General features: G+C 40.1%; 1 protein-coding gene across 4 annotated transcripts in view; it reads right to left on the bottom strand.

The window, feature by feature from the left end:
• Positions 1-27,481, bottom strand: part of GNAS (GNAS complex locus) — a 134,644-nt gene that overhangs the window by 57,400 nt on the left and 49,763 nt on the right. The window contains exons 1-2 of one of the 4 annotated variants that reach the window (XM_030462774.1): positions 26,257-26,972; positions 21,795-21,867 (exon numbers count right to left, since the gene is read on the bottom strand). In XM_030462774.1, the coding sequence (XP_030318634.1) occupies positions 21,795-21,829 (35 nt within the window). In that variant the 5' untranslated portion in view covers positions 21,830-21,867; positions 26,257-26,972. Of the gene's footprint in view, positions 1-21,794; positions 21,868-25,503; positions 25,560-25,765; positions 26,191-26,256; positions 26,973-27,481 lie in introns of those variants that run through there. The other 3 variants (XM_030462773.1, XM_030462776.1, XM_030462772.1) reach the window with 3 other exon arrangements.

Genomic DNA, 27,481 nt, shown 5'->3' with positions numbered 1-27,481 from the left:
AAATGGAAAGAAATCCTAAAATAAAAATGGCTGGAACACTGGATGCCAAATAAGTATACACACAGAGCAGCATAAGCAGGATGCAATGTGGTGGGGATGAGAGTCCTGAAAATCTCAATTGTTTTTAGTGATTATGATCTCCATCATCATTTGAAACACTTCTGGCATGTGAAATTGTAGACAAGCAATCTGGAAGGCATTTGCTTCTAACAGTTACAAACCCCAAGGTTTTTAGTCCAAAACCCTGGATGTTAGCAGGTAAGACACAGATGTCAGAAGCACAACCTGCAGTAATGTGTCCAGCTCTGGAGACCTCAGCACAAGAAGGACATGGATCTGTTAAAACAGCTCCAAAGGAGAGCCATAAAACTGATCAGAGTGATGGGAGCACCCAGGAACAGCTGAGGTTGTTCAGCCAGGTGAAAAGACTGCTCCAGGAAGACCTTATTGCAATTTTTCAACACTTAACAGGGTCTATAGAAATAGATAGTGACCAATTTTTAGCAGGGCATGTAGTAGTAGGAGTAGGGAAAATGTTTTTTAAATGGAAGAGTGTAGATTTAGGCTAGATAATGGGAAGAAATTTTTCATAATGAGGGTGGTGAAATACAGGAACAAGTTGCCCAGAGAGGTGGTAGATGCCCTTATCCCTTGAATTGAAACATTCAGGGTCAGGTTGGATGGGGCTCTGAGCAACCTAGACTAGTTGAAGATGCCCCTGCTCACTGCAGGGGGATTGGACTAGATGACCTTCAAAAGCTCCTTCCAACCCACACTATTCTATCGCTGTATTTCATCATTTTTCCCCATTACTTTTCAAAAATTCAATTATATTCTCAATGACCCAAATGTTCACATTTTCTAACTGCTAAATGATTTGGTAAGTTCAGAATCACAGACCAAAGAGGAAAGCAGTTAAGGCAGTGAATGTAAGATTTTCAGCACCTGAAAGACAGGGGGACAGGTTGGTAAGGAGCACAGACACAATGCAGACACAGAAACTACACAGCTGTCACTGAATGCTGATGTGTTTCTTATGGCACTGTTCCACTACTTTTCACTGAATCAGCTATTTTCTTTACAGCTGTCAACTTGGAATTTCTACCACTGATGAAGTCTAAATCAAAATTACTTCCACAGTTATCTCCCAGGATAAGAAGCTGTCAGGTACACACAACTTTAGTTATAAGACTTAAAGACCTGTACAAAACTGGTTACAAACTGAGCATTAGAAGCAGAAACTGGAACAACCCCTACTGATCATAGCTTTGGGAAAGTTCAAACTCACAGTCCTTCTTAGCAGTGTGATGCCTTATCTAAACGCTGATTTCCATTACACACTTTAATAAAATCTTTCAATATTGGAATCGGCAAATATGAAAATCTGTCCCTTAAAGATCCAGACTAGTGCACAGAGAGGCAGGTGTAACACAGCCCATAACAAAGCAAGGTGCTGACAACTTTGGCTCTAATCCATCAAAGCACTTAAGCACATGTTTAATTTTAAGCACATGAGTAATTCTATCAACTTTAATAGGGCTACTCATGGTTTAAGTACTGTGATGGATGGGGGCCAGAATGTGCAGAACCTTTAAGAATGCTTCGTGGCCTATGTTATATGAAGAAAAAACACCATTCTTCCACTGAACAAAGAAGTTAGAAAAAATTTGGAAGCAAAATTTACCATATGTTGAACACAGCTCTGCTTATGTTAACACAGAGATGGAAGATAGTCTGCAGTCTTTAAAGATAAACCATGATGCAAGTTCTCATGTGCAAGGTGTCCAAGTATCTTCAGTCTGCCCTTTTTCTCTGACATCTCTGGGATACAGCTGTATGTCACCTATGCCCATCACACTTTGCTTTGAAACTGGGGGATCACAGTAAAGCAGTCCTATGCAGGAAAGACCAAAACCTCCACTAGTTACACTTCTTAGACATGATGCCAGTAAATGAGGTTGGAAAACATTGCTACAGCAGCTTTTGCCTGTACAGATACCACCAGCCCAGAAGTTTCAACTATAAATGGCTTAGCAGTTCAGTAGCATTTCTGTAACATCAATTATTTTTGGATATTCAAAGCTGTACACATTTCTCTCATACATATACAATGTGTGGCAAATTCAATGTTTTTAGCTAAAAATACGATTTCTCCAAAATACTATATACAGTCAAAGTTAAGGACATTTAAAAAAAACAACCAAACAAGCAAACAACAAAACTACAAACCACCTGCTCTACAAATTTCTAGCTAAGGCAGTTTCTGTTAAGTCAGAGGTGACCAACTTGATCTCTAAACCACTCACAAGAAAATTCTGGATCTTGTATTATCTGAATATGGCTCCAAAAATTCTTCCCATGTTTTACAAAGCATTTGTCTAAAAAAGGAAGAGAATGGAACAATTTGAAAAATCTTTTACAAATGTTTTCCAGGAGGTCAAATCAGCCTCAATAGTCACATAAAGGAGTCATCAAGTTTTATCCCAGCACTCGTAAGTCAGAAAAGCTCCAGAAAAATATCAGCTATAAAGCCATGCTGTCCCAAATGTACAGTGAATTCTAACAGCTTCTAACATAATATCAAGTAATATCTCCTCTGAAGCAAACAATGGAGAAGTCCAAGTCAATGAAATGATCCCTGTACTCAGGGACCAACTCTCCCTCCCATTCCAAAGGTAACATTAGTTTCTGTTTGCTTACTACCAAGTCCCCAGTCAATAACAAATGCAGAAGGGAAACTTAAACAGCTAACTGGGAAACAAATCTCTTCTGCCAAACATTTCAAGAATTCCAAAAACTTTTTCCTCACTTCAGAGTGGAATAAAATTGACACTGACACTTATTTGTCTTTTCTATCCCATCATACACATATGTATACCATGTGGTATAAAGACAAGATAGGTCAGAAACCTGTGCTACTTTTCTTTCAGCATCAGTAATGAGGACTCACAAAGCTTCTTTTCAAAAGCAGGAAAAATGAAGGTTATGCAAGACCACCACTTGTAGGTCTGCCTTGATTCTAGTGCTCAGAACTCTAAATTAAAATTTATTTCCTCCCTGATTGCTATCCACTTGGTACAATGTAGTTTTTGCTTTGGCCATTCCTAACAGAATCTAAAATTACAGCTATTTCATTCCTTGATCTGTCAACAAGTATACTTAAGAACAGATGTGTCTTTAGGTTTGGGGTTTAACATTATTATTTTTCTCCTCTTTTTTATTTTTCTTTTTTCTCTTGCTGATGAGCATGTAGCAAAGAACACAAAAATAAACAGCTTTTCTGTGGATTATATTTTCTGAGTTATCTTCAGCAAGGGAATTATATACTACTACTTATTAGATGAAATTTACAGAGAATGAAGTGCAGTACTAGGGGACTTTAAAATTCTCTTAAATACAACTGAAAAAGAGAATGCCTTGAATCTGTATCACCGAAGAGTCTCTCTAATTTTTGCCAGAATTCTCAGCTTATTAAAACAGTGTGACTAGTGTGATACATTAACACATTTTATAGTCCTACTACTGTTAACAGTTTTAATAATAATTCTGACAATTTCTAACTTATAAAGCTTTTTAAGTTACCACAATAGAGTTTTTAATTCTTACTTCTGTATTACAAATTATTTTGTCTTTTAGTACTTCTACTTCACTTGTGCACATCTATCACAACAGCAGTGAGAGCACAAGCTTATTGCCCTTGTGGATAAGGGAATGGAGGCAAAGTGCCTATGTCTCCAAAAAGGCAATTCAGAAGAACAATGAAAGAAACAACCTTTTCTCCAAAAACCATTCAGAAGGTCAAAGTATTCTCTTAGCCTCCTATATAGCAGATACCAAATAGCAAGCCAAAACAAAAAACCCACCATGCATCAGACTGCCAAAAAACTCCACAGCATTAGTCTTCCCTGAGAGAATTCCTCAGCATCACACAGAGCTCTCAACTAAGGTCATCTTTATTTCAGGGTAGAATGTCCAATGCTTTTACCATATTTTCCTCTCTTTAAAATAAGAAATGTATTTAATCTTGTGAACTTCACTGTGCCCTCACAGCTTCCAGTAACATGGATCAATCCAGACTCTCTTATTCTGGAGTTAAACACAGAGTTCAATTCTGTTCCAAAGCAGTTCCTTCTTTATTCCAGGTGGTTCAATTTTTTTTTTTATTTTTTTTTCACAAAGTCCCAATCATTGTTAAATGACCTCCTCTTACACATAGCACAAGTGTTAGTGAGCAGGTTGTGAGAGGATGTCTACCAACACTGACTGAAAACAACAGATCTGGCTCTCTTATCCCTACACACCAAGGTTTACTCTTACACCTCACATGAAGCTTCACAGATTAACACCCAACCTCATGTTCATGAAGGACAGGTTTGTTAATGTCACTGACACACAACTTACTAATTTCTACGTAGTAAGAAGCAACTATATCGTTACATGAGAAAGTGAGAATTAAACCAACCAAAATTCAGTATGTATTATTTCCATTAAAAGAGCATTTGTATCAAAAAAATCAAAACTCCTGCATACAGAGTTTCCAAGTAACCTGATTGCATTGCTATTTGCATAGCATCTTCCATCTCACTAATTTTACTACCACGTTTTTTCCTGGAACAAGACTATGCCAAAGCCTAAGGTTGCACAAGACATGGGCTGCAATGCTCATCACAGCTAGGAAGTCTCAGACCAGCTATGACAATGCAATATGGCTGGAGGGACCAAACAAGATTTACAATGGGATGAAAACATTGTATGTATGTAGTCTTATCACAATTCCAAAAGAAATTTCAGCAGAAAAAAGCTTGATGGTCTAAACCAACACCTGCTCTTTCTTACAGAAGGTTTAACAACTAATGATGCTTTGGAACAAGTCAATGTACTTAAAACTGTATTACAAGTTAACTGGTGAAATGTTTTAGCAAACAAATCCCATAAATTTCATAGAAAAAAATAAATATATATTAAAAATTTTCCTTCAGTAGAGAGGAGCTGTAGAAATTAATCTGAAAATGATACACATTTCCCTTACCTAAATATTGTATTTCCCAATACACCCATTCATTTTAACTGGGTAATAAAAGAATACTTTCATAATTCAGTTTCACAGTTCCTTAACAGTGTCACAGCAAGTTATTTTTAGTTACAAAAGCTTAAGTGAATATAGTGTGCAACTATGGTTTTTAGGCATGCAGTTAGACTCATGAACTCCTAAATTAGCTCTAAACAGAGTGGCAGATACAAAACAAAACTTCTTGTCCCACACGCCTTACAAGAATCTGCTGCTGGGCCAGGCAGTTGAATCTTACCAGATAGTACTTTCTAAGCATTTTTTTTTCTAAATTGGCAGAGTAGTTTTTCCACACAAGTTTCCTCATATGCAGATTATTTCTCAACACCAGGAGGCTGACTCCTCAATCCTTGTGCAGTTATTTATATTCAAGCTGAGCACAAAGTAGATACAGAGTATCTATGACCTGATTCACTGCCTGCTTAGTTCTCAATTGTGCAAACTTAAGACTGAATGTAGGAGGTATAAAAAAACCTAACAACTGTTTAAGTTAATAAATAGGCTCCTGAAAACAAACACCACCAAAATGAAAGTCTTTCCCATTTAAAAAAAATCAATGTTGAAACTCCAAACATCTCAGGTGAAACACAAGAAAATGCATATGCAAGAAACTTCAAAGAGGACTTTTTTGATTTTTTGAGTACTGGTCCTTTTAAAAGAAAAACACACTGAATGTGACTTAAGTTCAGAACTTGTTATGAATCCTGCTTCTTGGAGTTCCTAAAGTACCAGTGACAGAACCTGGCAAGAGACCTGAAAAGGAATCACTGTGAATCTTTTCTCTGACACTTTTTTCCTAATCCTCCAGAAGTCCCATCTCTTACCCAGGTCACTCAGCCTGGGGGTCCACTGGGGCACAAGGATGGGTGCTGGGGCTCAGCTACTGGGAGGAGAAAGGGAAGAATCTTCCCCATTTCAGTAATCACTAACAATCAGCAAGACAGACAAGGCTTTCGTCCTAAAAGTTTCACATACAGAATTAAAAAATGTTTCACCATGAAAAGTTTAACACAAGGAGAAATCCAAGTTTATTCCCACAAACTACAGAAGCATATTTTCAACACATGCAAACAATATGCAGACATGCCCAATGAATCTACTACCTTGGAAATCAGATAACAATGCAGATCTAGATACAGCCTAATGATATACACTGGCATCTGCTCACATACTTTCATGCAGCAATTAAGCAAGACTTTTCAGGAGTTCAGACCTCCTATAGAACATAACATAACCACCTGCATATGCTGCATGTGCTAAATACATTTATGAAATGTTTAACTCAAGCCTTTTAGTAGGTTATTAAGAGTTGCTGTTGGCAGAGAAAAGCTACATTTCTCCAAAAACATAAATTACGCAAACCTGGCCATAAACATTTTTATGAGTAGGTTTTTTATAAAGCACTGTACTGACATTAGCCAGGCAATTCTCAGCCTTTCCTAAGGGGTAGATTAAGTATTAAAGTACATCCAAGGTGTGGCATCGTATCAGTTTACCTTTAGTGGCAGTTACACTTACACAATTGGAGCAAATTCTCTATCAGCTTCATCATTTGATGCCAGAAGCCTCCAACAATGCTGAATTTTACCAAGTGATTCTGATGGAAAAAATCCCAGTAGAGAATTTATCATCTGAGTTGTGTAACTACATATTAAGTCACTAAAGGGAAAAAGAATTAAAATAGCTATTTTTATACTATGTGATAATTATGCGACCAGGAAAGTACCAAGGTAGTGAAAGCATTCTGTCTCAAGCACTGTGAGCCTCAGAGAAGACTTGAGGCATCTGTCTCATCTAACCATGCATTTATCATTTCTGCTTTAACTATCAATAAGAAAGGAGAAGGGAGAGAATAAGTAAGTGGGTAATAATTTCACCTTTGGCAATCAACATTCATATCAGCATTAATATTCAGGAAATGCCCCAAGTCGCAATCATTAATGATTTAGTATCACCACACCCTGAATATTTTACTACATATCTGTATTGACATCATGAGATCCAAACTTCAAACGTAACTGCTTGCTATTTTAAAGATCTTCTCAGAATTAAGGGATGTTGGCTACAACAGCACATATAAACGCCACCTCTGTGCCAAGGCAACAGACAATTGAATTAAAAAGGCTGTAGTCTCAACTTCCAACTCAACAGTCTGAGGACAAATTAGGACACTTTAAAATACAATCACCTTCTGGAAGACTGAATTTAAAAAAATTTAAACTTTAGACTAAGAGGAACTCCTTGTACTTAGCAAGAAGCAATCCTTTATCATTTCACCTCACTTATGGCCATACACCTACTTGCTACACAGCTTTCCATAATATTTACAGCTGCACTACTGAGCTTACAGAACCCAGCTTTTAGCTAACATTAACCATGTGAAAGCTGCTGTAGCAATAAAAAATTCTAATTCTCTACAAAGTCACTGGGTGCCCTTTGTTGAAACAAAAGATAGACAAAAACCAACAAAGGAAGTGTGAATACTGTCAAATTAGATGACACACATTTGCTCAAAAACCTAACTTTTAAGGTACATATTGAGTACCATTCCATACACAACTACTACGTAAAGGATTAATGTCCAATATGTAGCAATTAATTGTCATAGATAACAATAGCTAGAGTTCAATAAATTGGTAGAAGGATTATAGTGCAGTTTTATTAGTGCCTCAAACACTTTTACTGATGTGCTTATTACTTTTTTTATAGCATACTGCTCTTGAGCAAGCAGTTTATAATATTTACCCTTTTAAAACTAGGTATACAGAGAATACCTGTGTGTATATATTTATATATATATAAAGGCAACTAAGTTTACATGGCAATACTGGTGCAGTAGCTAACATATCACATATATAGAGTAATTACACACATCTTACATAGACAACCCTACTCACGAGCCTGGAGGCAAAAGACAGCTGCCAAAATCCACACTTTTTACGAATTACAAAAAGGCACAAACTAGGACTGGTCTTTTTCTCTTAGAAGATGAGGATAAAAATACCACCACTACAAACAGGCTTTGTATACACATCACATGCACAGACACACACACAGACTACTTTTCTATCTATAAATTACCTCTATTAGCTGCAGCGTGTTATGAGAAATTTTAGTCCAACACAAATAAACAATAGATGTTGAACATAGTAAAATCACTACATAACACTGGGGTGTATTCTCATTGTGTTTAAACCATTTCAAAGTGTAGTTCTTTTGTATGCCATCATTATTCTATTTATACATAAACCTAGAAATATCTAGCATCTAGTCCTTACATTAAAAACAACTAACCTACCACCAGCTTTGTCAAATCCACTGCAACTGCAGCTGGTTAATAATGTACCACCCCTCTCACACATACCCAGCTCTGCTCAGACATGCACTCCTTTGGGCTTGTGATGCAGAAAATGAATGTACAGACTGTGGTTTGAAATGTCTATGTTCTCTTAATAACAGCTTGAAGTATCACACTACATTTAAACCATCTCCTCATGTGGAAGAAGGACAGCAGGAAGTTGCCTTGCAACGATAAGCTCTGAATCTGCACACCAAGAGCTCATTTTTTTGTCTTTATCTGCACCACACAGAAAATGCCTCCTATATTATACCATTTCTTCTTGTTCTTGAAAAATGCCAAAAGACTCTGATAAAAACATCAACGTGGACATCCAATGTATAAACACAGACTTCTCACAAAAAAAACCCTGCACATAAAGCCTCACTGTGTCCAAGGCGTGTCCAACACGTGTACGTGTCTCCCATGGACGTGTCTTCCATGTAGAACAGAGAACACATCCTCATTTGTGTATAAATTGAACTTGACATATCCTCATTTCTGACATATTTGCAGAACATCCCATTTTTTACTGCTCCCTTCCAGAAGTGGAATAAGCACATTTCTAAGGCCACCTTCTGAAAAAAATGTGTGTGAAACACTAAAATACTCCTCCAAACCAAAACTTGTGAGATAGCTTAATTCACTGATAGCTCCATGGCATACAACTCTGTAATTCCAGGCAGAGGGTGACTGAGGGAAAGGGACTGTTCAGAGTGTCAGAATCTGCTTTTAAAAATGCATTAGGATTACAAACTGCCTTATAGGTGCTGCAGAACTTAAAATTACCTTTTCATATAGACAGTCATTGGCACTGATATCTTAAATTAAAATAAATTCAAATTAAGGCAGTCTTAATACAGATACTTTCTAACTTTTTTGTGTACTCAGTATTGTTGCTTTAGTCAGTCTGTGAGTTTAACACACAGTTTACTTTTTGAACTGAAATAAAGGTATCAAAGGAACTTAATCTAAAACCAGTCATCTTCCCAAATCAGATTTCATTTTCATTGAGATCTCCTTTGTTACGGCAGTTTGTTTGCTTAGATCACTTTTTGCACAGGGGACAATATAAAAATAAGCTCTATTTATTGCTTTATAAATATTACAGCATTATCAAGTAATAAAGGACCTACACACAATCTATCTCACTTCTAGAAATGGATGGCCTTTCAGGTGATAAATATTTTAAAGAAACTCAACACACTACAGGTGCATCAGCATGAAGTGAACAGATAGTGACGGCTAACTATCAACAAACACCCAAACAAAAATCTTCTAAGACTTTCCAGTTAATCTGCAGCCCAACTAGAAACACAGGAATTCCATAAAGGTCAGAGGAAGAAATGCATATACTTAAATAACTCCTGCCCCCTTGAAACTAAACACTGGCCTCTCCTTTATGAACCGTAAAAATAATTGTGCTTCACTCACTGAAAGGAAAAAATAGATTTAATTATCTTACAACTGCTTGATCAGTACTTGAAAAAGAAAAAGCACTACTTATGTGCTAAACTATTAGACATTTCAGAATGCCAGCTCCAAACTCACCACACCCCACTTCTCTCGTAACTCTTCATTCATGTCATCAGAAGGCATCTTATTTTCAGCAACAGCTACACACTACTTTTTTTTTTTTTTTTTGGTAGTGCTGCTGGATGTGCAGAACTACTATTGAGGTTGCTTGGCAACTAGGGAAATGTATCAGAAAGAGAGATAAGGTCCACAATAAATGGAACTGAACTATATTTGGTTTCATTAAGAGATACTAATGCACTCAAACTATACCAATTTGAATTATCCACACTAAGGTGAAATTTTGCTATTTCTTTCAAAATACAGACATCCATAATCACAGTCTCACTAAATCCATTAAGCCACCTTCTCAGGCACAGATGTGCCTGCCTGTACAGCAGATTTCAGGGCTTTCACCTGGGTTAGCAGTTTGGTATAGCAAGGAACGACAAGGTTACACAGACACTTAGTGAAAACTGAAGAATTTTAGGCCAAAGAGGAACTGAATACTTCCATCTGCCTTTCAGTATACCAAAAAGCCACTATGCTTACCCATACACTTAATATCGAGTTGAAACTTCAAGTGAGACAATTTATACTGCAGGTTACAATTTGAAACCAGATTGAGAACCAAAGACTCCTGAAATGACAGAGAATTGATTAGAAAAAGTCTGCTCTAATCATTCAAGGAAGTCAAAAAAGCCTTACGCAGCAGAAGATGGAAACATGCCTCACAGTTCCTGCTGAAAGAGTTTCTTTTATCAAACTCTTTGACTAAGTTTATCTGGATTCATGTGAGTAAGAATCAATCAGTCTGGCACAAAAGAGGATCTTCTAACATCACCTCAGTCCCTGCCCAATCTCTGATGCTTCACAAGGAAGTGAAAACAACAGTGACAAAACACAATCAGCAAACAACCTAGAGGGAAAAAGCAAAACCAAAAGTCAACCCCCACGCTTCCCCAGCTCTCTGGTGCCTGCAGGCAAACACAGAACTCTATGATTTCAAGGCTTCAAATACAAATACAGAGTTGCACATATCATAGTGATGTTCAGGGTAATACATGCAAAAACAAAAGCCCATAGCTGCAAAGGAAGTGGGTAATTTGCAGCACATGAAGTGGGCTTTATGTTTTCAAAGTATGAATAAAAATGTGAGGAAAACCCCAGACAGCACATTGCCTACCCTATTTCACAGTGTTTTTTTACTGACTCCCTACAATTGTGCAAAATAAGCAGAAATTCATTACAAAATTCGACCTTTTTAATTTTTTTCTATCTTGTTACTTTCCAAAAGATGGTGTCAAAAAGATACTGAGCTTACAGAACACTATGAAGTTGTTAGATGATAAACATAAGGAATGTAAACATGTGATTGCATAAGATGCAATTACATAAAATGAAGACTTCCCAATCAAGTGAAGGCAAATCACAGAGGCAGTATGGAGCATCTTGAGTTTCCAATGGTTTGGTGAAATTAAAGAGTCCAGTAACATAGTTCCCTCCCATTTTCAACTCAAAAAAATGAAAGGCAAAGTATTTACATTTACAATTTTAAAGTGTCTTCTGTGTAAGCTATGGAATGTATTTTTAACTACAATGTTCAGCATCAGCAGAATCTGTTCCTGTGAGTAACTGCTTTGAAATAACATTAATCATTTTTACATACTGAAAGTAAAAGGTTGCATCTAATTTACAGGCATCTATTTTAGTACACTTCAAAACCCACTACTGAAAATTCAGTAACTCCTACACTACAGAAATTTAACAAAAAACCCAAACAAACCCATACAGCAATTCTTCCAGAAAGTGATATAACATGCTTGCTGCAAAATACATTGAGACAAGCTGTCAGAAAATTTGGAAGTCTTACTGACACTCACCTCTGCAACTGTTTTGTTAAATATTTGGAAGCATAGAAAGTGTAGGCCAGGACAGGAGCACTAGAGCTGCTCTTCCTGTGGACTTAGGACTTGTATAGTAGATTGGGTCAGAGTACTAACAAGCTTTCCCAAGAACCAGAGGACTTAACTGAGCCTTTCAGTTTTCTCACTCATTTATATAAAACTTTTTTTTAATGAATAATACACTGCTATATATTCTCATTTACATTTACAATATATTCTCATTTCAGAAAAAAGGTATTAAAATTGTTTTAGCAAGTGACTGTCATCATTACTACATTTTGCTTATTTTAAAAAGTTAATTTAGCTTAAGTTTTCATGTTTATCTTAGGGTCTTAGACTGTTAAAAGTAACACAAAGTATGTGAAGCTATGCCAATAGCTGTTATGTCATTAAATTAAAATTCATGAAACCCATAAGTTTCATTTTTCTACAGTAATGCCATGTTAAACCAAATTTAGCTAGCACATTTATTTTGAAGTTCTTTATATTATCAGGGGTATTACACAAATGAACTTCATAAACTTACTGTGCTAATGTGCCCCATTACACATTACATTTTTGGCTATTAAAAAAAAAATTATTATCAAGCAAGGTATGAGCCAGGCCTCCCTTGTCATTATAAAATTATGGAAGAAACTGACTTTAGTGATAAAGTGCATTTCCTTGCAACATTTCTAATTAATATAGATTTTTATTATACAGATAATTCTATTGGCAAAACAGAATAAAAATGTCTTAATGGAAACAAATGTGTACCTATGCATGGAGACCCAAAGACAAGAACAGAAAACTTCAACCACGATATTAAGAAGAGAACAACAAATCCCCTCGACAACTGTGCAGCTGCCGTGCAAGGCTAAAACTGCAACATCTACTGGGAATATCCTCAGATGGAAACACTGCACACCTCTGCCTGCTCCATTAGCTCACCCACCACTCCTGGGAGGCCACAAGGGTGCAGCTGGGAGAGATTATTATTTTCTGGTGCCTTAACTAGAAGGAAAAGGGAACACAATGACTTATTAAAAAGCCCTTTGGAGAATACAGTCAGCAACAGGTAACTAAGAAGGTTTCTCATACTTTCCTAGTAGCAAACATCCTAACACAGTATTTTATCACGACATTCCACTACTAAATTCCTCAAAAAGCAGGTATTTTTTTCCCCTTAGTAGTCAAAAACATACCTCAATTTATTGCTTTTTCTATGCAAGCAGGCTCAGCTGTAAACAAATAATTCTTACGAACTGCATGTTCATAGGTATTTGAGTATACTTGCAGAAACAGCTACTAAAAACTGGTGCAGCTACACTCGTACTGTATCCTAAACCTTTTTGTATCTACTAGGAACATAAGATTCTATTACCAAAGTAAAATGGGTGGCATATTATTTAACATCGGGATTCGAGTTACATTTAAAAGAAAACAACCCTCATCAGTAGAAATTCCTTCATTTCAACTTGAGATGTTTTAATGACCAAGATTAACCTGAACAATTTCTGTATCTCGGCTCTTCATCAGAGATAGGATTTGGGCAAGCCTAATACACAAACACATGATAAATCTAAAAATAAAGATAGACATAAATTTGCCTGCTGGATTATACTTCAAAGCATTCTGCCTTGATCTAGAAGGCACTTGGGACAGATGACTACAAAAGTGGAACAAGAGCAGGGTTGTTTTGTTTTGTTTTATTTTTTTAAATCCCTCAGAACCCAACAAACCTGCTCCCCCTTCCCAAGAGAAGAGAAATAACAGACCCCATCTTCGCTCTTACTGAACCTATCACACAGAAACAGGTGTCCTGTAACAACACAAGACACCCAGCTACTTAAGGAACAGGAACAAGAAACACATCTAGATTGCTAGAAGCAACTGAGAAAGGCACAGCATTTATTAATAATAAATTATATCTTATGGGACAAACACACTAGAGGTTTAAACACAAATGAAACTGAGAAAATGTCCCCAGCTGGGATGACTGGCAACAGATAAAATGGAGCTCTGTAATGAAACAAGTGGAATCTTCACTGACTGCAATGATGTGAGAGTGTAGTTTTAATACCAAAAAGGTTACCTTTCATGGTGATAAAAAGTATTCTGTTCATATATAAAGTACCTCAAGCATTCATCTGGATAAATTAGTAAAACTTAATTTTATTGGGAAAATCAGAGTACTGCCCATTCTGCCTATCCACATTACACAGGACAAGAAGAAAGCCAGTGAGAAACTACAGGAGAAACTGCTTCATGCAGTACTAGTTCTGTAACACTGGCTGGAAAAAAGGTAATCACACTGCAAGTCTAATTCTTAAGGAGTGTTAAAGAAAACCTGTACACTGAACTTTTTCAGAAAGGACACTGAAGTGTGGAATATAAATATATATTTAATGTTCTCCATACAACCGCATTTTTTCTATGTTTTTTTGGAGTATTTTGGAGGTATTTCATGTAGCTTGTGATTTATTAAATAACAAGTTAAATAGAATATGATACATTGGCTTATACTAGTACATGTTTGCTTAAGATAAGAAAATGAAGAAAAACACACCACTTACACTTTAACTCCTGAATGTGAAGAATAAGAATATTTAAAAAAATATTCAGAGTTAAGTGAGAAAAAGTAGGAAATTTTTTTTGGCTGTTTTCTCTGTCTCACTCTCTCTCAGATGCTGCTGTCCAACAGCCAAACTTTAAAGAGGTCTGCTGTCACAGAGATTAATTTCCATAAATGAAAACCAGAGGCTGAGTAGGGGACGAAAATCAGTGCTGCAGGGAGGAAAAGCAGGGAGAGTTCATGTAGATATACACCAGCCACAACACAAGGTGACTTTGTCTAGGTAGTAGAAAAAGCAGAAAAAAGGCAGATAAAGAACAGGACAATACAGGAGTATTTACGGGTCAGTATTGCAGGGAATATGAGGGCCATGGACTCTAACAAGGACTGCATCAGTTGTGAGGAAACAGGAGACTCTTGGAAAGCTATGGGTCCCATGGGGATGAACTGTGGATGCTGTAAGGGGACCAGGAGGGTCTACTGCAGAAAAGATTAGGAGACAGAACAAATTAGAGTAATCAGACTTCATTAGCTCAGCTACACACAGAACAGTTCATTTTCTGTTTTGAGAAGATAAACTGGCTAACTTTGTATAAAGAGGTTTGTTTTCATTTGTTGTTATCAAAAATAACATATACAATCCCACATCTACAATCAAAAGTCAAACCCCTCCCAGACCCATTCCCAATATAATCCACACAGTTAAATCTTAAACTTCTTCTGTTCCTCAATTTTGCTTCTCAGATTACATCACTCATGCTTATTCTACTATTCATAGTTATTGCTCTAGACCTCCCTACAACTCTAACTATAAAGCTTTCTACTATGTTGATAGCTGTCTATGCACACTTGAAAAGCTTTTGTGAAACTTAAACCTCAAAACAAAACTACTGCCATACTTTTGGACAGTCCCTTTACATGCCAAATCATGTCTACAACATATGCAAATTTAGCTTGAGACTACTACTGGCTTTGGTTTGTTTGATTGGTTTGTTGTTGTTGTTTTTAAAGTAGAAAACTGAAGAATTTTAACTGAAAGCACAAATATCAACTTGCAAGGCCAGAAACTGTAATTCAGAAGACAGAGAGCTGTCAACATGCAACAACTTAAAACTGGTAGTTTAAATACTGTTTCGCTAGAAGAATTTAACATTTCCTACCAACCAGTAAATACAGATAAAGTGCATGCTCTGCTATGAGAAACATATTGTTTCCCATACAATTATAAAACTAAAGAAATTTTTATGTTCACTTCTCACTTTCCTTCTTTTACCTAAGTAAGAGTTTCTTGGAAAAGCAAACACACAAAACAGGCAGTTGAAACTAAAGCATAATGTAAAAAGGAAAGTCTATGCTTTCTTTAAATACTGTGTTGTCATCTTTCCACTTATGGTTAGCCAGAGCCTGCCACAAGCAGCTAAAAAGAGAACTAACCAGCTTTTAAAAATTTTAGATTCCTTCATGCATGGTTCTTCTGTAATACTTTCAGGAACCTAAATAACATCATTTTGGGAAAAAAATTCACTTCACTTGTACATGGAAGTACTTTAATGGCTTGAATGCCTCTGAACAAGGTAAGAGTCACTCCATTGACTATTAGAATATTGAGCACCATAGTATGTTAACACTTTTTCCCAAATAAGGCCCAGTGCAGGTATTATAAGCTATCAGAATTTTCTGAAAACTCATCCTACAGTATTTAAAATCACACCTGAGTAGTAGATCTAAATGCAAAATATTTGTATATGTTCCTAATGGACAACATCTCATAACCAAGGGCAAAAGATACTACACAAAACTTAAAAAAAACCCAGATACTGCAATTTTTTCTCCTTCTTCTTTATAGCATAATGAAATATTAATGCTGCTTCACTGAGTTCAGGTTTACTTTTTCAGCGAATGGAATTCTCCCCTTTGTGGAAATACAAATACTTCCAAATAAAATACGATTTCAAGCACATAAACACAACATTAAACACCCTAACAAGGAATTTCTTGTTTGCTTAGGTTGTTTAGCATTACCAGATATTACCTCCCATTTCTTTCAAGTTTATTTAACTTATATTTAACTTACATAAAGATTTTGTATAATCTTTTACAAGCTAGATGCTATATTCAGTTCTTAATCATAGTATTCAGTCAGTGTTGGTATATCCTTATCTTCTGACAAAACTCAATTACACAAGTGCGTCGGTTCTTAGGACAAGATCTAAACCAGACTGAAATACATATCCTGCTCCTCTTGCCACCCACACCTTCACTTTATGTTCTACAGCACAAACTGTTATCAAAACCTGTAATAAGTTGTTCAGCTGAAATGGAACTTTTCATACTCTTCAGCAGACATGTACACACACATTTTCCAGCGTAGTAACAGCTCCTCTGTGTCCTGGAACAGGAGCTGAGAAAAAAATGGTCTCTGCCTTAAACCTGCAGAAGCCTCCTGATACGTACTGTGATGCAAAGAAAGAAAGAAAAAGGAGAGGGGGGAAGGAAAATCACACACAGAAAGCCCTGCCTCTTCTTGCAATTTTCACTGTTACTCAAACACTAGAAAAAAAATTATTTTTGTTGCCAGGAGAGTAATATACAATAAGGTCAGTTTGTTTCTTGGCAAAGAGCTGATGTGACCCTTTTAAAAACATGGTATTGGAACAGAACTCTAAAGGAACTGTAAAGACAGAGCAGTAACATATGTATGTATGAATTATTATTGGCCATTTGGAGGGAATTCATTATTTAAAAAGACTTAGTTACAAATATTATACTTTTTCCTCAGCCATAAAGTTCACTTCCCTTTCATAATATCACACACACACACACACACACACACACACACAAATCGAAGACAGAAAACAAAACACAGAGTATCAGATAGTAGAAGCATGAAGTTACCAAGACAGAAGTAATTTCGGTAATAAAACAGACTGACACTGACCGGAGTGACAAAACAACATAATTTCCTGGTTCATGTTAAATAATTGTGGTACTACGTTCAACTTCTGGTGGACAAGATGCATAAAGTAAGATTAGAAAGCACTGAAGACTACTTTTACTTCCTTACAAATTACTAAATCTAGGTGCAAAAAAGTTCCAGACCCTTAAGAGGGTGATTTGGCTTTGACTTCCCCACTAAGAGAATCTAATTTTTAAAAGTACAAAATAAATGCAAATATATTTGTCATCTAAGTCTTGAAAATAAAGCTATTCAACTCTACTTCTGCCACTGTCATTAAAAGAATGACAAATATACAAAGTCCTATTCAACACTTCAACAGACTAGTTTAAGAAAGTCATCATTATACTTCATTTGGGAACCTGAAGCTGAGCAGCATTATCTGAAATTCCCTATAGCCTCACGATCTCCTGAATCATAAACACTATCCAAACTTACCAATCACAAAGGCATATTCCCCTTATTTGTCATTGTAGTGGATTTCGCAAGTCACATTTCAACAATTTATTCCTATCTAAATATTTCTGCTTGTCCCAGTTTTTCCCATGACACTACAAAACTGTCTATTGCCCTTGCCAATTTCCCACTTTCTAAAATCATGCATGACAATGACCCACTCCTTAGAGTGTGCCAGCTAAACCCCACAGTGGATCACAGAAATATGACTCAAAAAAAAATTATTTTAAAAGTCAGTGAAAGGCCATCATCTTAGAAGCAAAGAACCCCAGCCCCAAGCTGACACAGAAAAGAGTCACATTTTTCCCTCTTCAGCCTGTACTGCACATTTATGCTAATTCTTCCAACTATATTCCTTGTTCCTCTTGTTCTCTCTATCCCATTTTCAATCCTGTCTGGTTCATAAAGATTGGCATCTGAGCTTCTGCACAGACTGAAAGTCACAGCTTTACTTTATCAGTGAATGCTCACAAAATGCAGTATGCAACAGCAGAGATCTGCTCCTCTGGAAGAGCCTCATGAAAGACAGCTAAACACTGAGGAGGGAGGAGAGGAAAGGAAAGGAAGGGAAGTCACAGGCTTCCTGCTATTACCAGCCAAATTTAAATCCTTCCTACATCACAAGGGGCTCTGTTACAGACAGTAAGGCAAATAGTAGAAAAAAATTTGATATGGAGTTTTCATTATGCTTAAAACTCAACTCTTCTATGTTAAAGATGAGGTGAAATCCACACCCCCGTTACTGATGAAATTGCTGTAGAAAAATGTCAGTTAATAACGTGGCCAAGTGAAGCCATCCTGCAAGAGCTTTAAGCAGGCTAAGCCCTTCCAAAACCTCCATCTAGAGGAATCTGTGTTGTAGAGACCATGTCTTGCTTCTCCAAAATTCTACTCTGCTTACCAATGCCACCACACTGTTAACTTCCTATATGCCACTTTCATAACAGGAGAAAAAAACAACTTCTGCCTCTAACTCAACTACAGATTAGAAAAAGAATTGAAAAAAAAAGTTGAACATTCTTTACTGTACTTAACTTATGTACAACTTTAACCACCTTCAAAATCACCTCACCTTAGTGTTGTAAAGTATTAAGCATATTAATTACCTGGAACACTTAATTCCATACAGTTCATCAAATACTTAATTAGCTAGAGCAATCTAGGATTGGAGTCCCAGAGGAAATTTTTCTAGTTTTTTAGAACTACAGAGATTTCATCTTTTTGAATACTACACCTCTACATGAGGTCAATACACCTAAATGCACATGACAAACCTCTCTTCATCTGTTTAGGGGCAGAAGCCTAAAACAAAACAAATAAAGAATCACCACACTCACTGGAGGAAGCTGGGACATTTAGCACTGGACATCCTGTTTAGTCACCAGATAATATGAAGAGTATTTGAGTAACACTGAAGAAAAGCCTTCCCTTGTCTGTAGCATACTAGACCCCTTTCGTAACAGGCCTCCTTTTTCTGCTTCAAACATCAATTATCACAGGGGAACCAAATGAAAAGCAGACAAGTTTTAGCCAGGATTTTAAACTGGATTTCTTTCAGGCCACACGAACAAACTCCACTAATAGAAATAATTCACAACAGTTATGTACATGAACACTAACATTAAAAAATGTCTCTTCATCTCCAGCATACTACAGCTTTCACTGCCTCTGCTGTTACTCATTACATCAACTGTGGTGTTGAATGCAAACAAGTTTATGTTCTAGAATGACTGATAGGAACATCAAGAGAAGTAATCCTTTTCTTTTCCAACTCTTCCAAAAAATCTCCCTGCTATCTCTCTCACTAGCTGAATCCTGTATCAATTTTCCACAATATAAGTAAGACAGAAATAGAACAAAATGGGCAAAAAGGATAGCAGGGAAAGCAAGACAAAGGAGCAGCCAGTTACTTTAAAGAAAATACAAGTTATTTAAGGACTATTTGTAACTTGCAAGAGCTTCAAAACACTAAATCCAACTGTCACCCCTATGTAAAGCGTATGTTATGATCTATTCATTATTTTTGGAAAAAAAACAAAAAACAAACCAAAACAAACAAAAAGTAGATGCATTATAAATTATTTTTTGAACATTTTATATGTACCACTTTTTAATTTGATTTTTATGCACTTAAATGTTCCACTACACACCACCTACAAAAGGCCAAGCACAAAGGACCAACTGCAAGACAATATGCCATGGGGTGGACAGCCTATGGTTCCTGAGCCTTGTGCAGCTCCCGAGCAGTTCAAGTGTGGCTCCCACACTAGGGTATGCTATGTGACTGGCAGCAAGGCTGTGCTGGCACTGGGCTGCTATGTAATCTAAATCCCTTGCTATGAGAAGGCAGAAGCCAGCAAAGGCTCCTGAGGCCAAATTTTCCATGTTGCCCTGGAATCCAGATGCACACTCAGCTCAGCACCAACCTACAACACAGAAGTGAGATACTTGAGGAATGCATCACTGTTGCAAATCCCAGTGTGTCCCAGTCCCTTCCCAGTTCGGCTGGCTTTATGTAATGCATGTCTGGGCTCCTAGTCTGGCATAAATTTGGGCACAAAGCTTGTACAGTTCAGCCAGTTATCTACCTACGTATCATACCATTCTTTATGCAGCAGCAGCGTGTCTTTAATATCACCTGTATCCTTAGAAAACTTAGAACTATGTTGGTTAAATGGACTGACACTAAAAGGTGCCATGGATCCCTGACTTCCAATTTCAGTGATGAACTTTTTCCTTAGCACCTAATGTTCAAAACTGCTACATCAAAGTCAACTTATGCAAATCCTTTAAGTCACTGAAGTCTTTAAAGAGGTCTTAAGTAAAAAGAGCAGTCAAAATAATGGAGACAACTCAGCAGTAACAGGATACGGGACTGGGCACTTGAGAAAGAGAGCTGTCTTGGATAAAAAAATATTCCCTATAAAGCTGAGCTAGAAACATGTAGCACAGAATATAACTCACTATGATTCAGTCTGAACTTTCTTCCAAAAGACTGTGTACCTTATCCTGAGCTAGCATTTGGGGATTAAGAAGTAGTATTGTCCAGACTCCAATGCTAAACTTTTAACTCAGACATTCTTACTGAAGAATTAACTACTGAAATCTTAATCTTGCCAAAAAGGCAGGATTCACAAAACTGATGATAACACTTAGAGCTAGAGGATGTCAATACAAAAATACTGTGCTTGAAAACAATAAAGACAAACCCAATAATACAATCTAAAGAAATTAAACACTGAGAATAAGCTCTGAAATTCCAACATTTAAATTAAATTAGAATTAACATAGGTTTTGATATACAACATACAGACACTTGCAAGTGTAAACTGGCAGAACAATCTCTTCCTACTCCCTAGCAATATCAGATGAAAGGTTAGCAAACACAAATCTTTCTCAGGCAAAATAATAGATTTCCTTTTTCCTTATTCTAATGCTATTCTCCTCCTCACACCTATCAAATAATTGAACAGATTTTATGTGCAAACAAGAAAAGCCTTCAGAAACAATTTATCACAAACCTCTGGACAAGCAAACACAACAGGAGAGAGAAGAAAATCTAACCTATTACCCCTAACAGTCACAGTACAGTCTTATTTTTTCAAGAGACCGAAACAAAAGCCTTACCTGCTCTAAATACAGAAAATAGCATTCATTTTGTACACTAACAGAAGGCATATTTACAGCAGTATGAATCAATGTGCTATAGCAGAGGTAAATCAGTGTCAGCCATGTTGTGAAAGAAACTGCAGTTAAAAAAACCAAAACACAAAACTTAAAGCCTTGATTAAATCAGCTGTTCTGAACCTTAATATAAATAACTTTATAATTTTAGCTCTTACTTGTTCTTGGTGCATGACTTCTTCAAGCTAATGTCTATTAATCTCATTTAAATTAAACAGTAGCAAGAAAAAATATACCAAGATATAAAACAGCAATGGCTACTGTGCAGTGCATGAAGACATAAGGTAGTTGTGAAGTGAAAAAACAAATGCACTTACTCAGCATTAAATCCATTCACATGCAAGATCCTCATCTGTTTGACTATTGTGCTTTTACCGGATTCACCAGCACCTAGAAAACGAAAGTAAATCAATTTCAGAAGGAAGCATGAGTGATGAAGGGGCACACTAGAATTTTTTTCTTCAGGGTAAAATCGAGAAAGTGGTTTACTCAGTGCAAGACTGAAAAGTGAAAGAAAAAGAAGTAATTGCCACTGGAAACTTCAGTTGTAGCTAAAAATAAATCCCCAGCTCAAGTCATGTGTCAGATCTGAATCTTGGATCATTTCACTGTCCATTTTTCCAGTGTCAACTTTAAAAGCAGACTGCAGGGTTTGGAAGGAAAAAGGACAACTTCAACATTTCATAGAGAACAAGACATGGTATGACAAAAATTGCTTGCCTTGTCACTACTATCTGATGGAGAAAAAACTGACTGAAGTCCATAGTAAACTGAAGCATTTTTGTTAGATCGTTAAAATATTTTAAGTTTGGCTGCAGTTATCACCCAGTTGAAAGACTTAAATCACCAAAATACATGGACACTCAAATCTGAAAAAGGAATGTATCCCCTTTAAGCCTCCACCCACAAAACTACAGAAACCTCCTTCTCCAATTTGTGTCTTATAAGCAACCTCCCACCCTCTCTTCACATGTTCCAAATCAATCACGTACGCAACAAGACGCAAAGACCACGTTTTGTGGCTACATGCTCCCGACAGCCCCCCCACAGCTCACCTCTGATCCCCTCCTATACCTACAGTACAAAGAAAAACCAAAACAACCCTCCACTTTACTCCAGTTTCCCTAAGTAGATGTATGCTATTTCTGCTGTGCTGCACAGATGCCTAGTGCACAGGGCAACCCATCTGCCTATAGTACCCGTTTTTCCATGCATGCTAAAAAGACTCGAGCAGCAGCATTTAATTGAGCTGCTCCATGCAGCCAGATCAGTAGCTTTCTATATAAAGCAAATATATTTTCGCAAGAGTAGTAACATAACCCAGCAAAATTTAGGAAGATGTCTCTTCTCATCTCCTGGCTACTCATTTGTTCCTCTTTTTAGCCTACGTCTCAACAACAGAAGATGCCTTGCAGAATGGTCACAGAGGTACAGTTTGTATTTATAGGATGCCAGGCCTCTGCTAGCACACACTGACAGCACAAGCCTCCATTTTGAGCCTCGTGTTCAAGACTGTATTTTAGCAGTTATATTTCAAAGTTCATTTTCTGACAGATCCATTCCTCTCTACTTTCTCCCTTCCTTTCCTTCTCCCTCATTAATTCCTAGCAGTCCATAATATCTGACTGCATGTTTTGTCACCTTAATGTCAGAGCCTTCCTCCTCCTTCCTTGCCTTGCTCACAGATGTTTTGTAAGCATTTAGAAAGCAGTTTTGATCTACATTTTACACAAGTGCCGTTTCTCCTCTCAATTACTACTTTGTAACATACATGTTGTCTCCCTTCAAGCATAGTGCACCATGCAATAAAGACATGGAACAAAACCAATCAAGACTGAATAACTCAAGTTAAGATACAGACTGGGTCTGCTTCACAACTAAGAATTACTCAGGAATAGCAGTATATGTCATAGTTGTATATACAAAATTTCAGCTGTAACTCTAAATCGCACCTCACAAACACAGGGAGCCAAAATCTTTACTTCACTTAGGCCAAGAATAGGGGGAGACAAATTGTTGATTTTCCTATAAAGACAAGCAGTCTGGTACTGACATACCCAGGTGCTCTGCATCAGACACACCACCAGTGAACCAAAGTATTACACCTAAATTTCTGACAAAGTTTATTCCTGTATTTGGCTACTCATTAAGGCTCTATTCTGACCAACAATTATGCATTCACTTAACTTTACCACCAAGGAGAGTTCCATTCATTTCAGTGAGACTTCTCATGGAAGAAGGGGCAAGCATGTGTAAAGCAGTGGGCCTAAAAAGAGCTGTATAAAGAGCAGCTCTTTATTGTTATTTGAATACGAGGTAAAAATATTAAGAATACTTTTGAAGTTCTTGGGGTTTCATTTCACATATCTTCTAAACTAAATATAACATAATAATGAAGAGAGCTTTATTATGTTTTACTGGTGAGTTTGTGTTACAGACTGTCCATAATTCATGACAGCTACTGTTAGAAACTGCAACAGCTGAACTGTTGCACTTTAAAGTACACACACACAGATGACCTTACAGTTCTAGCTAAACACCCACATACTTTTATTTACAAGCCTCTAAACTATGGTTCAGCCACCAAAACTAAAGAAAGCAGAAAGAAAATCCAGGCGAGCCCATCATGTTTATGTGTGCCGAAATTCTGCTTGTGATGAAAGTAACCCATCTGATGGAAAATGGCTTTCATGTATCCACCCAATATTCTGCCTGAAACCTGGAAGCCCAAGACATTCCCCAAGAACTGAAGTCCAAATGACCCTGCTAAAAGATTTCTGCTGGGGCCCAGGCAGACTCCTCAGGGCTGCAGGTGCTGCTACTGTAGTCCCAACCACTCTCCATTTATGTTAAACCTCTTTCTTCAAATTAGTATTTGAACAATTTCACCATTAAGAATACACTTCTAAATTCAGAACCTTCAAATTTATTTTTTTTTCCCAATTACGGTTGTTTCACACCAGGACTGAGTCAGCTGGCCGAGGCCTAGCCTCTGCTCCACGCTAAAAAACCTGCATAACGTGCACAAGCCGTCCCTCAGCGTGACCAAACAGCTGAGATCTCATAACTGCATCTTATTTTAAAACTCTACTTTAAAATACTTAGAAATAATGAGTCTGAGAAGCATTTTCTTGTTCTGTCTTATCAATGATTTTTGGACCTTTCCCTTCCTTTGAAGCCATAACCTGCATTTCTAAACATGTCCTGAAAAACATGAGACATACTGAAATAATACTTGAAACCAAGCTAAAAACGTTTCCCTCCCTCCAAACTCTCGACACCTTAACGGTGGGACAGAAGTAATTCTAACGAGTCCGCCGGAGGACACGGGACGTGCCCAACACCCGCCGGGCCGCCCGCTCGCAGCCCGGCCCCGGCAATGCTCTCCCCGCCACAGGCACGGAGCTCCCTCATCCCCAACGCCGGCCGCCGTGCTGCTCTCCAGGACCGACATCCTCCCTCCGTTTCCCCCCAAATGATTCCCTGACTTCCTCCCTTCCTCTTCCTCCTCTCCCCCAGCATGTCGGCACGTTCCTCAGGACCCCTGCTTCAGCCCCGGGCGAGGGGAGCGCCCTGGGCCGGCCGAGCCCCGACCGCCTCCCTCGGCTCCTGCCAGGCCGCGGTGACCGGCCTTCCCCGCGGCTGCTGCTCCCCGCTCCGCACGCCCGGGGCAGGCGCGCGGCCCCTGTCAGCGCCGTGCCCTGTTTATCTCCCAGGTTCCCCCTCGGGCCCGACGCTCCCGCGCCCCTCGCCGGCAGCCGCTCCGGCATCCCCGGCCACCTCCTCACGGTCGGCCCCGAGGCCCGCTCCCCGCCCCGCCTTCACCCCCCTGCGCCGGGCGACGGGGCGCTGCCCCCGAGGACGGAGAGCTGCCCTAAGCCGCAGCTCTGTACCTGCGGGGCCTCCTCCCGGACCCCCTCCCGAGGCGCGCAGGGTGGTGCCCGAGACCTCCCCGCCGCCACCAGGCCGAGGAGCCCGGCGGGCTCCTGCGGACCGCGCCGGTTTCCTCAGCGCCCCCGGGCCCACCTCCGCGGGCGCTAGCGGATCCCCGCGGCCCGGGTGAGAGCGGGCTCGCCGGCCGCCCCCCGACCCCGTCGAACGGGTGATCCCAGCGGCTCCGCTCCCCCCGGGCCCCACCTCTCCCTCGGGCCTCCCCACGCCCGGGCAGGGGGCTGGTGCGCGGCCCCGCCGCCCTCCCCCCTGCCCACCCCCGGCGGGGAGGGGACGGCCACCGGTCCCTGGCCCCCGGTCCGCTGCCCCGGCGCCGCGCTTCCCGCGGCCCCCTTACCCAGCAGGAGGAGCCGGTGCGTGGCCCTATAGACCTGCTTGTCCTTCTGCAGCTGCTTTTCGATCTTCTTGTTGGCCTCCCGCTGCGCCTTCTCCTCGTTGCGCTGATCCTCCGTCTTGCTGTTCCCTAAACAGCCCATCTTGGGGAGGGGGACGCAGGGGACGCGGGGCGAGGGGACGGGAGAGGGCCGGGGCTGCCGGGGGGAGGGAGGGAGGCACTCTCCCGGGCTCCCTTCTTCTTCCTCCTCCTCCTCCTCCTCCTCCTCCTCCTCCTCCTTCTCCTCCTCCTCCTCCTCCTCCCCCCCCTACTCGCTGCTGTGGCGGCCGCTGCCCAGAGCCAGAGACATGGAGAGAGCCGAGCCCGGAGCCAGCCAAGGGGGGGGCGATGGCGATGACTTTGCTGCTGCTTCGCCGGGCCTCCTCCCCGGCAGCTGCAGCTGCTTCTCCTCCCCCGCCCCCCCGCTCAGCCCCGCGCCGATCCCCTCAGCGCACCTTTCCCTGGGGGGGGTGACGGCAGGGCCCGATGCGGAGCGATCCGCGGGGATCTCCGCGCCCCCGGCCGGGCCGCCGGCTCCTCTAGAGGGAACAGAAGTGCCCCCCCCCGCGCTGCACGCACAGGAACAAATCCAGCTTCAGTGCCACCCCCCAAAAAAATAATCCTCCTTAGATCCAAAGGCACGGGCTCCAAGCGCGGAAACCTCCCCAAATCCTCGGCGGGGAGGATCGGGAAACGTCTCTTCGTCTCTCCCCCCGCGCCGACGGTCTGCAGCGCCGAGGGGTCACGCCAGCCTCAGCTCTCGGCGGAGGTCGGGTCCCCTTCCCTCGCCGGGCGCCGCAGCTCCTCGCCCTGCGGCCGCCGCGGGTCCTTCCTCCCTCACAAGGGCGGGGGGGTTCCAATCCAAGCCCCCCCCCCGCTTTTTTTTTTCCTTTCTTTTTTTTTTTTTTTTCCTTTCTTTTTTTTTCCCCTTTCCTTGTTGCTGCTTTTTCACATTGAATTTCCAGGCGGCTGAATCCTCTCTCGGCTTCTCCAGCAAACGGGGAGCAGGGGAAGGGGGAGAAATCCAAACACGAATGAAAGCAGCCCGTTTGGTCTCTCCCTCGGAGCAAAACCTGTCCCTACGGCAGTTCTGCTCTCTCCCGCATTTCTGTCCTTCCCCCCACCACCACCTCTTTTTTTTTTTTTTTTTTTTTTCCTTCCCCCTATTGAGCTGCACCGAGGCGTCGGAGCGGCGGGGTGGGGCGAGCAGGCCCACACTGAACCCTGGGAGCGGGGCCGCTCACATGACAGCCCGCGTCAGCCCGCGCCGCCGCCGGCGCCCGCTTCGAACCGGCCCCGCCGCTCCCGGCCCTTACCCCGCACAGAGATCCCGATCCCGTACCCTACCCCGCACAAGGAGCCCGTCCCCTCGGACGCTCAGCCGCGGGGGTACCGCAAGTCGTTGTGATGGCGTAGAGTCATTGCATCATACAGTAATAGGACTATAGAACCGTTTTGGTTGGAAACGACTTTTAAGATCATCGAGTCCAACCAGCACTGCCAAACCACCACTAAACCGTCTCGCTCGGCACCGCATCTACGCGTTTTTTAAACCCCTCTGGAGATGGCGACTCAGCCGCTTCCCCGGGCAGCCTGTTCCAGTGCCTGACAACTCTTCCCTGGAACAACCTGAGGCCATTTCCTCCTGTACTGCTCGTTATGGGAGAAGTCACCAACACC

The sequence above is a fragment of the Calypte anna genome, chromosome 20 (assembly GCF_003957555.1).
Source record: "Calypte anna isolate BGI_N300 chromosome 20, bCalAnn1_v1.p, whole genome shotgun sequence".
Classification (NCBI taxonomy): Eukaryota; Metazoa; Chordata; class Aves; order Apodiformes; family Trochilidae; genus Calypte; species Calypte anna.
The sequence above is the reverse complement of the archived record's forward strand: the minus strand, read 5'-3'. Positions and strand labels throughout refer to the sequence as shown.